At 49.3% G+C, this 13,453-nt stretch overlaps 1 protein-coding gene across 1 annotated transcript; it reads left to right on the forward strand.

Annotated features, from left to right (window-relative positions):
* The first annotated feature begins 32 nt into the window (after nucleotides 1–32).
* CCDC177 (coiled-coil domain containing 177) lies at nucleotides 33–3,967 on the forward strand. Its single transcript, XM_041401427.1, has 2 exons — nucleotides 33–123; nucleotides 787–3,967. The coding sequence occupies exon 2, from the start codon at nucleotides 795–797 to the stop codon at nucleotides 2,691–2,693; it is 1,899 nt and encodes a 632-aa protein (XP_041257361.1). The 5' UTR covers nucleotides 33–123; nucleotides 787–794; the 3' UTR covers nucleotides 2,694–3,967.
* The last annotated feature ends 9,486 nt before the right edge of the window (nucleotides 3,968–13,453 follow it).

Here is a 13,453-nt window from a genome sequence, read left to right on the forward strand (position 1 = left end):
CCGCCCCGCAGCTGGGGGCGCCGCGCGGGGCCCGGGGTGCCATGGAGGAGCCGCCGCCGCCCGCCTGATCCCCGAGGCCGCCGGCACCGAGACAAAGAGCGGGGCTGCGCCCGCGCCCGCCCGGTGAGTGCCGCGGGGGACCGGGGCGGGCGGGGGGCTCCGTCTTGCGCCGCGGCCCGGGAGCAGGTCTCGGTCCCACTGCCAGCCCTGCCTGACACCCCCGGGCACCCCTTTCTCCGCTCGCCCATTCACGCGCGGACACCCTGGTCCGCCAGCCCGCCAAGCCCAGCGCACCTGCGGCATCCCCGTTCATAGCCGGCTACCCTCCGCCCAGACTGCCCTCCCGCCAGACACGCCGTGCACCCCCAGCACCCCCGTTCCTTGCCGAACGATTCTGCGCCCCCTGCCCGAACCTGCCGGAGGACCCTGAACGCCCCCGCGTCACCCCGCACAGCCCCGTCACCCCAAACGCCCCCGCGCGCACCACAGGGCGCAACCCGCGCGTCCTGAAGGCTCCCGCACCACGCCCCTGTGCCCGACCGCCCAAACACGGCTCCCCGCCCCGGGCACCCCCGCCCCGGACACTGCCCCTCCGCGCCCAGCACCTGCCGCAACCTGCCCCCTTCCTGCACAAACACTGCCCAGCCCAGGCACCCCCGGCGCACACCTCGCCGCCCCCTCCCAGCCGCTCCCTCCCAGCCGCTCCTCGCCCCTGCCCCGGGGACACAAAGGGGTCTGTGCGCCCGCTGCCCGCCCGCTCACCCGCCGCCGCTCTCTGCCCCGCAGGCCGAGCCATGGTGGAGCCGCCGGCCGAGCCTCCCCCGCAGCCCTGCCCGACGCCCGGGGGGGCAGCGGGGGGAGAGCCGGCCCGTCCTGGAGAGCAGTCGCCGCTGCTGCACCTGGACCTGTACAACTTCGACTGCGCGGCGGCGGAGGGCAGCCGGTACGTGCTGACCAGCCCGCGGTCGCTGGAGGCCTGCGCCCGCTGCGCCGTGCGGCCCGTGGAGCTGCTGCCGCGGGCGCTGGGGGACCTGCTGAGAGAGGCGCCCGGGCGCTCCATGCGGGTGGCCGCCGGCCTCTACGAGGCCTACGAGCGGGAGCGCCGCCGCAAGCTGCAGCAGTGCCGGGAGGAGCGGGAGAGGATTATCCGCGAGGAGAAGAGGCGGATCCTCGCGCCCCTCGGCAGCCTGCCGCCTTCGCCCGCCGCCCGCGTCTCCTCCCGGGCTGCGGCCGTAGCTGCCGGCGGGCCCCGGACCCATGGCGGGGGGAAGGCCAGGGCATCGAGGGGTGCCAAGGGAAAGAGCCACTCCCTGGACTCGCTGCAGAAGCGGCGCGAGGGTAGCTGGGGCAAGACCTCCTCTGAGTCGGGCGCTTCGTCGTCCTACAGCGGGGAGAGCCTGCGGGAGCGGGGGGGCAAGGTGTGCGGCCGGGGTCGGGGGGTAGCCGCCGCCAATGGGACTCTGCTGGGGCGCAGCTTCAGCCTGGGCGACCTCAGCCACTCACCGCAGACTGCCCAGAGAGTCGAGAGGATCGTCAGGGAGGTGAAGAGGAAGAAGGGTCTCTCGGAGGTGCCAGAGAGAGACAAGAAGATCGCGGCACTGATGATCGCCAAGCACCAGGAGGCCAACATCCTGCGGGAGCAGCGGCAGGCAGCACACCTGCAGTGGGACAGCCAGCGGCGCCTGGCTGAGCAGCGGAAAGAGCAGGAGGAGAAGGAGAAGCAAAGGGCCCTCCTGCAGGGTCAGCGGATGTGGGAGAGCCAGGTGGAGAAGCGGCGAGGGAGACTGAACCAGGAGCAGGAGGAAGCTGCCCTGATGAAGCAGAAGCAGCTCCTGGTGTGTGAGGAGAGGTGGCGAGAGCAAGCGGAGAAGCAGGAGCGGCTGCGGAGGGAGAGGCTGGAGAGGGCCATCAAGGAGGACAAGCAGAAAAAGCTCCATCAAGAGCTCAACCTAAAGGCAAAGGAGGAGGTCAAGAAGGAGCACCAGGAGCGAGAGGAGCAGCTCCTGCAAGAGAAGCTGTCCACGGCTGCACAGAAGAGGCTGAAAAAGGAGGTGCAGCTGCAGAAGGAAAAGAGACTGTTCAACCAAGCAGAGAAGCTGAAGCATGAGGCCTTGCTCAAGGAACTGGCCAAGCAGGAGGCAGAAGAGAAGGAAATGCTGAAGGCATCCCTGAAGATGAGTTTGACAAAGGCTCAGGAGAACTATGAACAACTTGTGGAGAAGAGGAACCAGGAGCTGAGGGAGAAGGCCAGGCGTGAGGACATGCAAATCCAGAGAGCTAAACTGGCAGCAGAGAAAAAGGAAAGAGAGCAGAAGGAGCACTTGGAAGCACTGGCTAGAGAGACAGAGAGAAAGCTCCAGCATGCTGCCCAGGTGGCTGAAGAGGCTGTCCAAGAAAAAGCCCGCAAAGTGGTCTTGAGCCGTCTGGAAAAGGAAAAGGTGCAGAAGATGAACAAGCAAAAGGTGGAACAGTATGAGGACTTAAGGCGCAGGGAAATTCTCCTCTCTATAGAGAGGAAGCTGGAGAGAAGTGAGCAGATCTTCAAGGAGAAGAAGACTGTTTTAGAAAATGCCAGGTCTGTTGCTCGAGCATCCTTCCATGTCCGGGAAAAGGTGCGGGAGGAGACGAACACACGCACCTTTGACAAGATGGCCTTCGAAGCAGAACTGCATGCTCAGCTTAGTAAGAAATGAAAGATCTTGTCATGGATGAGTGAGGATGCACCACTGGTTGTCCATCATAATGTGACAGAGAGCTCTGTGGCATGAGCATTTAAAAAACAATGAAAACCAACATCCACCCTAATTTCGTATTTTGGGGGAGCAGGGTACCGCACAAAAATGTGGCAGCTATTTCACGTACTGTTTTAAATACATCTTTTGTTCTGGGTGTGTTTTAAAAACTGACCTCAGTCATCCTTACAGAGAGGAAGCAAGTTTTTCTGTCCTCCACCCCGCAAGCACATGCATTTTTTCAGAGAGGGCTGCAAAACCTGCTTGAAGCCTCTGAGTTACTGATTGATTGTTTACACCAGAGATGACTACAGCTGCACTCTCCAGCTGGAAATGCAAACAGAGGTTGCTGACTACTGGAGCCTGCTGAAAAAGAACCAAAACCACCCTAGCTGATTCTGCCTGGAGTGATGGGCAGTTTGGTTTAAGTTACGGGACTGCAGTTTCCAAGCTGCTGCAATCCCATGCTGAAGGTGAGGAAGGCTGGAGTACAGAATGCCATATACCCTGGGTGCCCCTTGGCTGCTAGTAGCAAGCTAGGGAAAGCACAGATCGAGGCCATGTAAGTAGACATCATGATCAGAGCTGGGCAGAAGCTGTCTGAAAGTGCTCGCAAACACAATTTCTTTTTTGCTGTTACCCCTCCCAAGGTATCCTCACCTCTCCTCCTTTCCAAGTTTCTCTTACCAACATCTGTAGAATTCCCTCATTTCTTTTGGAGGAGGAAAAAAAGGAAAGAAATTTGTGGACAGTCCACAAACCGACGAGCACCCACACAAGCCACTTGTTCATTAAAATATAAAAATGAATGAACCTGTGGAATCTGGACTTTGGGGAAAACACAGAGGGCACTTGTAAATGGAAATCACCACCCTCAGGAATTCTCAAAACTCAAGAAGACCCTCAGCCACCTTATCCAATTTGCCCTGTCTTGAGCGGGCGGTTGGACCAGATGTTCTCCAGAGTTCCAACCTTATAGTTCTCATGAGCTGCATACAATGACACGTTTGCCCAGCTCTTATCAGTGTCTACTGAGCAGGGCAGCATTTCTCTGCCACTGGTGCTAAGAGTTGTATTCTTACGTAGAGCACAAGAAAGAGTAGATGCACAAAATAAGGTACATTACAGATTCTCTTAGATGAGGATCATGTCTTTTTTATAAGAGCTAACTCAATACTATTTAGGAGGAACTGAGTCCTTCTGCAATTAAATACACCAGAAATGTGAAAAGCCTACCTGAGCCTTGTGCACAGCATTCAAGTACAACAGTGTTCTGCTCCAGGTTTCCACAGTTACTCTTGGCTGAGTTGGAGTTGTAAGCGCACATCCAAAGCAGGCACCTTGGTTTAGTTTCTTTCTGGCTCTAGGCAGCATCGCCTCTCTGTTCCACCATCCGTGACGCCGTATTGGGTTGCTCTGGTGATAGCAGTCAGACCTGGAGCATGGAGGAGAAGCAGCAAGAAAAGACAGGATCTCGTTTCTTTGCAGATGTCTCTGACGTACAACACAGTAGAAGAGACAACCAGGAGAGGGTTGACATATGGCACAGACATGCAGTCTAGCATGCATAGATTGCTTACCAGAATTTCCCAGGAGGTAATAGCAGGTCAGAGCTCTCCTAGAAGGCTTTAAAGAAGTTGTTAAATGAACACTAACAGTAGACCAAATACACTTTGGTGCCCTGCAAGGCTAGAAACATTACACAGTGTTGAAAATTAAGACATAGGTATTTTTTTTTTATTTTTATAGGACTTGATTTTTGAATCAAAGTATGATTGATGGTGTAAAGGGCAGGCAGCATGAAAATAGGAATTAGGGCACCTGAGCAATGTTTGCTCTGTCAGTCATTGGCTCACTGTGTAATGCCAGGCAAGTCCTCAGAGGCTGAACCTGCTCCTATTGATATAAACGGAAGCAGAGTTGGGCTCTTGGGATTCACAGGAAAAGACTGTGATTGGCAAAGCACTTCAAAGACTTTGGACAAATGTTGCTTATAAAGTACAAAGTAATATTTATTTATGTATTTATGTATTTATTTATTTATTTATTTGAGTGGTTATTAAAGTAAAACATCCCTCGGTGAAAAGCATTAACACCCAAATCTGGTAACTGTGGGAAGGACAACTGCATTAGTGTTTCCAGCAGGGAGTCTGTCCCCTCAACTTCATCCTCAAAGCAGCAATTAGAACAGTGAAACAAATCCTGTTCTAACACTGGACAAGGTCCTTGAAAAAACACAGACTTCTCCACACGTTGTCCGTGCCTCAGTGATTTTTATGTGTGCCCTCATAGCTGCAAAGACCTAGAAAAGAGATGGCCAGTGGCCCCAGTCCATCCACTGCAAAACACTGCTCCCTGACAGCAGTAGAGTTGGGATGACACCTGCAGTGACTCCAGCATAGACAATGTTTCATCTAGTTTGTAGCCTTTAGGGCTGCAGAGAAAGCCTGCCAGCATGTATACCAGGGGTTTTGCTTCCTGTGTTGTTGCACTGGGGTTGAAATTCACTGCTTGGTTCATTTAAGAGAGGGAAAAGGGGGAGAGCTGGGAAACAGTGGAAAGAAGGCAAATGGTGATGGGTGAATGAGCAGGCAGTCTCTAACTGGAGGAGCATGTTTTCCCTAAAGCTCTACTGCAGTCTACCTGAAGACTGTCCAAACTTCCCTCTGACGAGGGCATTTCCAGATGGACATTCTGCAGCCCAGGAGACGTCTTGGTCACTGACTGTAATTACACCTGGGGTCCATCCCTTGCTGCTGACTGAGTTTGACACCCTGGGGCTACAGCTGAACTAATCAACACAAACCTACATGAAGGTAATTGGATTGGCAAACTAGTGTTCCTCTACTGTGCAGTGTACAGCTCAAGTTTTGAATGTGCAGTCTGAGAAAAAAATATTTTTTTTCAAAAGACACTGATCTGTGTATGGATATTTTTTATTTCTGTAGTGGTTTAAGTCCAAAGTCCATGAAATTCAGTGACTTTTATGAGTTTAAAACTGCAGCATGGAAAATTTAAGTCAGCAGTTTGGATGGAGGCATGAGAGGTATTTCTTAGGTGTGCTTATGCTTCTGTTTATTTGAGAAGGAATTCTACTGCTGGATTTCTGTAGGAACAGAAATTAAACAGTGGGTCACATGTAAAAGGTATGACCCTTTTAGATGGGGCTTATTTTGGTTTTTTTTGCAATTGAGCTGCAGGTTAGGGAGAACTAAAAAAGCAATCAACATGGAGGAGAAGCACTGACTAAGGAGCAGTTTCTTTTGGCTGAGCTGTGGAGGAATTTTGTAACACAATGGAACACATTTTGTATGTTCAGAAACTCTTGTTTATGTGGATTGCCTAGTCTCTAATGGCATCTGGGCTGAAACTGGAGCCCTTCGGTGCCAGAGAGAGTGCCAACAATCCTAGCCGTGTGCTTCCTCTTAACACAAAATTCATCACTAAAACTCATTCTGTCTGTCAAGGTTGAATTTGACAGATACGTCTAAAAGCTGTTAGGAGGAGCAGCTGCACCACCACTGGTTAATATTTTACAAGGTAAATTTTAAGCCAGTTTATACTAAGTTCTTTCTCCACATGAATAAGAGGGATGTGAGGATTAAATTTCTCACCTTGGTTATCTGTTTTCCTCTTAGGATGCTTATGGAGCTCCAGACTCATTCTGTGCTAAAATTTCTCCTGATACCAGGGGAATTCTGTTTGCTAAACAAATGTTGAATATGCAGTGCTCACAGGTTTGAGAGGGGACTTAGTTAAAGACATCTACATGTCTTTATTAAGCCAAGGCTGGACAGGGAGGTGTGGGAAACAGAATTAGCAATACATAGGCTGGCTTACCATATCCTTCCTGAGGATGTCTTCTCATTGCCGCAGTTGTTGCATCAAAGAAAGACTTGCTTTCAGCTGTGGGCATTCTTCTGCAGGTAAAGACAAAAATGTAGTAGTTGAAATGCCATTTCCAACATGGGGTTTTTTTGGTTTGGGCATTCTTTGGTTTTGTTTTAAAGAAGATGCAGGGAGATGTAAGGATGAGATACAAAGCTAGCTAGATGCAGCACATTACAGATGGTTACTGGTGCCTTCACACGAAGTTCTGCTCTGTGGACCTGAGACTGTGCTGTTTAGTAGAGCAGCCACTACATCCAGGAGAGCAGAGGTGCTCTGTCATCTGTTCTCAGATCACACAGGCTCCCTTCAAAGCAATCCAGTGTAAGCTCTAAAGCTTTGCTGAGTCAAGCTCCAAGGGAATATAGTTTGTTAGGACTGGATTCAGCCTGCATAGCTGTAAAATAAGGCTGTCATAGTCAAAGAAGAGGAAGACACTGGCTTAGCCCCGTCCCTCTGGAAGTCAGCCCCAGACACCTGCTTTGCAGTGCAGTGCAGGGATGTTGTGGTGGGAGCTGACGGAGCTCTAATGCAACTGCTTGGGGGAGTGCAGCCCACAAGTCCTTGGAAGCCAGTAGCACCCACTCTGAAGAGCCAGTACACAGGCACATACAGAAAATCATAATGCTTCTAGGCAGGCAGCAGCTCTGCCCTCCTTTTTGGTGAGATTTTACTAGGTGGTGGTTTGAAGAGAAAACACTGGGAACAAGAAAAAAAAGAAGCAAAACTCTTCCATCACAGGACATCTGGAAAGAGATTCTCTTCCATTCATGGACACCATCCAGCACTCTGGGGAGGCCAATCTTCAGAGCCTTCATAATGAAATATGCCCCACATCCCACATGCCTCTTAACACTAGGACATGAAAAAAATTCGTTTCTAGGTCTGACTTCTTTGTCCTTAGCCCATTCTTTGAGCCTGCATCTTTACTGTGAAACATTACCTTGTTATTATAAGATTCTAGTCTGAAAGGACCCAAGTCTTTCTCTGGTAACTTTGCACTCATCTCCTACATCCCTGCCATTCAGCAAGGAATCCTCTGCATTGCAAAACTACCCTGGCAGTAAGAATCATCCTGTATTACAAAACCAAACTGCCAGTGCTATTTTATTCTTATGTGCTCTAAGCAGCTCCCCGCATCTAATCTCAGGGCCTGGCTGTGAGGTAAACTAGTTATCGCCCCCAGCCTAAGTACAAGCAAACTGAAGCAGAAAGAACTGATGTGATTTGCCCCAGGCCATGTTGGCCTCCCTGATCTAGCTGGAGCTCTCACTCACGTCCTCCCTAATCCCCATGCAGTCCTCTAATTGACCTCTTCTGGCTGCAGTGGAGGGATATCCCTGTGCCCCTGCTGTGGCAGATCCCCTGACTCCTGATCTGCAGCTGGTGCTTCATGGAGGAGAAAGGTTTTAAACCACCAGCCATCACTTCTGGGCATTGTCTCCAAACCCTAAAACACTTTTAAATACTGGGGGAGGGGGTGGGGGTGTCTGAAGATTATATAAAGCTGCACTGGGAGCCCAGGACAGGGGCAGGGTGAGAGGAAGGTGTGTTAGCAGAAATGGGCAGGAACTACAGATGGAGATGTTAAATGAATGAGTAAACATGGACTGAGTATCCTTATACCATCCTGGCTAGCTCGAATCACTTAGATCTCTATGTGACAGCATACAATAACACTTTCAGCACATTAAACTTAGAGGGCCCAGTTCATCCCATTAGTTACCTCTCTAGGGCCAGCAGAGTTATTCCAGGAGTGAATATTCCAGGAGTCTAGATATTTTAAACTTTTCATTATTTATGTAAATCACAGTGGCTTGGCAGACCTTATGCTTTCAAGAGCTCGGTGGAAATTTCCTCCTGCCTGAGCAGTACCAAGGCAATGGGATGGGAGGTTCACTTATCAGCTGATATTTTTAGACTGGGTGACAAATTTGTCAATACCCTGGTGCTGGACGCTGTGTTCCTGGGTGTTTACAAAGCAATGTCTGCTTAAGCAGCTCAGTGCAGCTGAGAGGAAGAGCAGCTGGCACAAAAGTACCTTGTCAGACAATAAGTTAAACAGTTGGGAGTAAGAGATTTGGCTCTTTGTGTGTTGGGCACTACTGGGAATGTTTTGATTTGTAGGAGGGCAATGTGATAATTTAATCTCTTTTTTAATCACCTCCAAAGTAAGCTGTGCTATTTTTGACAATTATTTAATGATTTATAAGAGGCAGGAAAATAAATGAGGAAGGGAGCACAAAACACAGATGTGTAGGTAAAGCTGAAAGGCATTCTTCTTTCCCTACTGAAAAAAGTCATATTATCCCAGCAGGTGAAGTTTTTGTTAAGTGCTGTGTTGCGTGCAATTTCTTAGACCCTAGGAGGGGATCACTCTGTTCACAAGCTTTGCTACTTATACATCTGTCTCCTGTACATGCTGACAAGACAGGCTTCATGTTTACCTCCCAGCAACAGCTGTTTCTTCAGATTTCAAGGAAAATGTGAGATCCATGAACAGGCACCATTTTCACTATAGAGGGACCACTACACAGCCAGCCTGGGTGGACTCAGTCCACATCTGACATGAACCCTGATGGAAGAGTGGTACTTTGTTCTCATCAGGGAATTTCAGCAGCCCTCATCCAGACAGTCTAGGAGCCTCTGCACCATTTTCAGCTTCCACCTGAAGCTGTCAAGATGTCCTTGTGTCCCAGTTAGATCCTGAGGCTCCTGCTCCCGTTGCCTGCAGCTAGGTAGCTGGGGAGCTGACCATAGCGTGCAGCCAAGTCTCCACATGTCTGCAGAGGCTTCAAGAAAACTAATTTGCCCTGCTCTTCCTTAAACTGGGGCATGTCTGTGCACAAGCAACTACAAGAACTGTCTGAGTCTGGGCTTTGGGTGCAGTAGATTGAAAACCTACAGAAGAACTGGGATGTTGTGGCACAGCAAAGGGATGCTACTGTTTTATTTTTAGTTATCAAACACTACTGCTAATTTACTTCCCCTGCATTGCTTTCCCAGACAGTTCCATGAATGGGGCAGCATCAACAGCCCCAGTGGAAGTGCTTAGCTGTTGCCCTCCCCACTTAGACCAATGCTTGGCATAGGAAGCAGTGTCCCTTCTTGCCTGAGAGGGAAGCTTTCCTTTCTGCAATCAGCATCACATCATACATAGGTGCTCTGGGGCAGGCTGGCATCCTAAGATACATCCACCCTATCACCAGCTTCTCCTTATGACCTGGACTCTACCAGTAAATTCGTACCTAGCTCATAAAGGTCTGCATGACCTGTCATGACAGGGATTTTAGGTATGTTGTAACAGCTATACGTCATCATGTTGCTTTTTCTGTTATCAGTTTCACCTGCTGCTGCTCAGGAGGAAGTAAAGCCAAGGGAGGATTGTTTCAGTAAACCAGAGTTGACCTACCTGCTCTCAGAAAAGAGAGGTAGGCAAGGTAGGCAAGCTGAGAGCTGCAGGGCTTTATGCAACACTAGAACACCTGACATCTTAGGTTAGCTCTAGATATACTCCATATATAGATGTCATGGTAGCTGTCACTGCAACTTATGTCTCTTGGATGCTGTAAGTCCTAATATTTTCCAGGCAGAAGGCACTCTGTCTTGTAACAGAAGTTTTCTGTGATTCCTATAATTCTGAAAAAAAAAACTGTTTGCAGAATCAGGTATTTCAATGCTTTTTACTTATGGTTCCATCAAAAAAATTGTAGAAGTAGAGATTCCTGAAGGCAATGATGTTCACACCCAGAGCTGCTCTCCTCTCCCAAGTGTCTCTGATCAGACTGGAGTAGCAGTGTGCTACTCCAGAGATTTCTTGCAGCTCCTGCTGTCTCTGGGAAGCTGCAGATCCCTCCCTGCAAAGCCACTGTACCATAACGTAGCTGCCACACGATTCAGTCACAGCCTGTGAGTGCCCACATGCACAGAAAACTTGCTGTAAGCTACCAGGGGAATTTCTGCAGTCTCCTGGAACCTGCAGGGCCCTTCCCATCCCTCCTGACGCCAGGGCTGTATAAACTCCCTGTACAGTACCTGCTGACCCAGTAATGCTGGCTGAGTCCTCTCCATGGCAACGCACTGCAGTGTCAGGTACAGGGAGGCATCTTGCAAGCAGGCAAGGATGGCCAGGAAGTCGGTGGATCCGATGTACAGAGAATAATTTTAGCATAAGGTTTTCCATGGGGAAATTGGAGGCACAAAATTACTCCCCAGAGGAAATGAAAGAATGTCTGAAGAAGAAAGAAATAACAAAATGAGTTATTTAAATATCCCTAAAATCACAGGAGACATGGTTTATATGTCTCATGCAAGAGACATACATGGCCAAGCAGCTTCACACATTTTAGGTACCCTCAGGGAATGAAGAATGGTGGAAAGTACTTAGGACCTCATGAGAGAAAGGAATGATGTTTCCCAACAAGGGTTAGGGTTGGCCAGAGTGGAAAATTGTAGGAAAACTGTTCTAGACATCTCCAACTATGATGGCTCTCATACCACTACAGTGAAGAAGCATGTCTTGAATGAGTGGTGGGAGTAAAGATGGAAAATAGAAGCCTGGGATAAGCACATACAGGACTTAAACAATATATAAAATAATGAAAATAAGACTGGGACCCTACATGAAAATCATGATGAATTGTGAATTTTTTTTAAGTCTCCTCCATTACAGCAGCAGAGAAATGCCTTCTGGAGTACCCCAGCCCAGTGGCTTGCTCTACCCCAGGCCTCCATGGGTGCTGCTCCAGGCATCTGTCAGGCAGCATCCCACAATGTTAGGAAGGAGCCTGAGCTAAACCACCTCCCTTTGGGCTCTAGGGCAGCAGCCAAGAGTGCCCAGGGTTCTCCTGTGAAGCAGAAGGTGATGAGGAGCACCTCTTTTAGTATTTGAATCTGGGCTGGCAGAGAAAAGATTTTACTGTGTGTCAGTGCTAGGATCAGGAGGATGAACTAAGAAGAGGTATGTATCTCAAGATCACTGGATAAAAAACACTTTTCTACTAAAGACTGTTTTAATTCTGCTCTTTTTTTTTTTTTTTTTGTGGGGGTGGGGTGTGGGGAGGGTGTTGGGATTTTTTTGGTGGGTTTTTTGGGGGGGTTGTTTGTTTATTTAGGTGTGGGGGGGGTTTTGTTTTGGGGTTTTGTTGTTGTTGTTTGGATTTTTTTGTTTGGTTTTGGTTTTTTTGTTTCATTTTCTTTTATTTTTCTTTTTAAGTGGTTTGGTTTTTTTCTTCCTCAAAGACCAAATTTAATATCAAACTCCCAGGGTTTGGTAGAGACCCACAGCATGCCCATAGTCCTGTTCTCATTAGGGAACTGGATTGCTGGCTGCCAGTGTTTTGCAAAGACCAGATCCATACCCGCCTTTATTTGTAATCAACCATTTCGATTCAGCCACCAGACCCGGGATTGGCTCCTGCCTACTAAGGTCAATTGCCCAAGGGCAAGCACATGGTGACAGCTAGCACATTCCTGTGCCCAACACAGGAGGCACCACAGCCAGAGGTAATCTGAGGCTGGGGCTGTTTCCAAAGAGAGCAGGGACCTCGTGAAAGGGAAAAGCCAGATTAAAGGGGAATCATAATCCTTAACTATGCAGTGATGGCTGTACAGCCTGGGAAGAGAGGTTTGCTCAAAAAACCCAAGGGACTTCCCTCAAAAATGACAGTGCCTCACTGCTGGCAAGCTGGATGTGGGCTCATGTCTCCTTCTTCTCTGGAAGAGGCAAGAAACAGAATTACAGCAAAAAGTAGGGGACAGAAGTCTGGCTCTGGGGATGAAAACTCCTAGGTGAGACCCTGTCAGTCAAAGCTCTCCCTGATTTCACTTGCAGACAGAACCCTAAATACCACTGGAAGAGTGGGCTTCAACCCTCAATTTGTACAGCCTGAAACCTGGTCATGCACCCATGCTCTGATGCGTTTGCTGCACTTGCTTGGAATAAGGCAGCTTGTGGGGCATTCCAGCATGCCAGCTGCATGCTTCACAGCCATATCCCAGCCACAGCTTTGAAGCAGCAGGAAAGGTTCTATCTCATTCTTTCCCAGTTCAAATCAGCAGGATTAGTTGTTTATTCAGGAGTCCCTTCCCCCATCAGCAGGGAAAATAATTATAAACCTTCTTTTTATATATGCTAGCTAGCAGACAGGATCAGTGCTCAGAGGGACTCCCTGATTTCTGACATGCCTAAGCCCTCAGACGATTGTGGGGTTTTTGCACCATATGGCTCTATCACTTGACAAAATAGTGCCCTAGATAGGCTGGTTGTTTTCCAGCCTGCCACCAATTAACTTAGGAGGATGGGCACATACAGCCACAGTTTTCTGCATTGTTGCCACCGTTTCTGAGGTCTCCAGAAGCCACTGCAAGCCACTGTATTTTTGCAGCCCCTCCTGCCCCCCTCCAGGACCAGCTACCAAAGGGATTAAACACAGCATGTTATCTACTGCAGTGGCTTAATCACTAAGCAAAGCACTCATCCCCTGACCACAAGGTCAAGGAATTATCTTCCTGACAGATAACGCAGCCAGGGCTTGGAACAAAATGAAGAGCTGAACTGTCATTGCAAGTTCACAGGCCACAGTTTTATTGCTGTTCCTGGGGGAGTAGTGCTGCTAAGATGCTGTGGAAATGCAGTGTGACTCTTCTCACCTGCCCCAAAATGTCTTTTGGTGTCAGGGGAAGAGAAACACAGCAAAATTGGTATTCATTTTTGGGTACATACATCCCCCTCTCTTAAACACCCCTTATTCCAAACCTGTCCCTCTGAGAGCAAGAGGTTGTGATGGTTAGATATTTTTGGCACTGTGTACTAAAGAGACTGAAGAACTAAC

The sequence above is a fragment of the Onychostruthus taczanowskii genome, unplaced genomic scaffold (genome assembly GCF_017590055.1).
Source record: "Onychostruthus taczanowskii isolate IOZ18803 unplaced genomic scaffold, ASM1759005v1 scaffold1, whole genome shotgun sequence".
Lineage (NCBI taxonomy): Eukaryota > Metazoa > Chordata > Aves > Passeriformes > Passeridae > Onychostruthus > Onychostruthus taczanowskii.

Bases quoted from the DNA above. Each gene is read 5' to 3' on its own strand.
- CCDC177 (XM_041401427.1), top strand. From the start codon at position 795: ATGGTGGAGCCGCCGGCCGAGCCTCCCCCGCAGCCCTGCCCGACGCCC.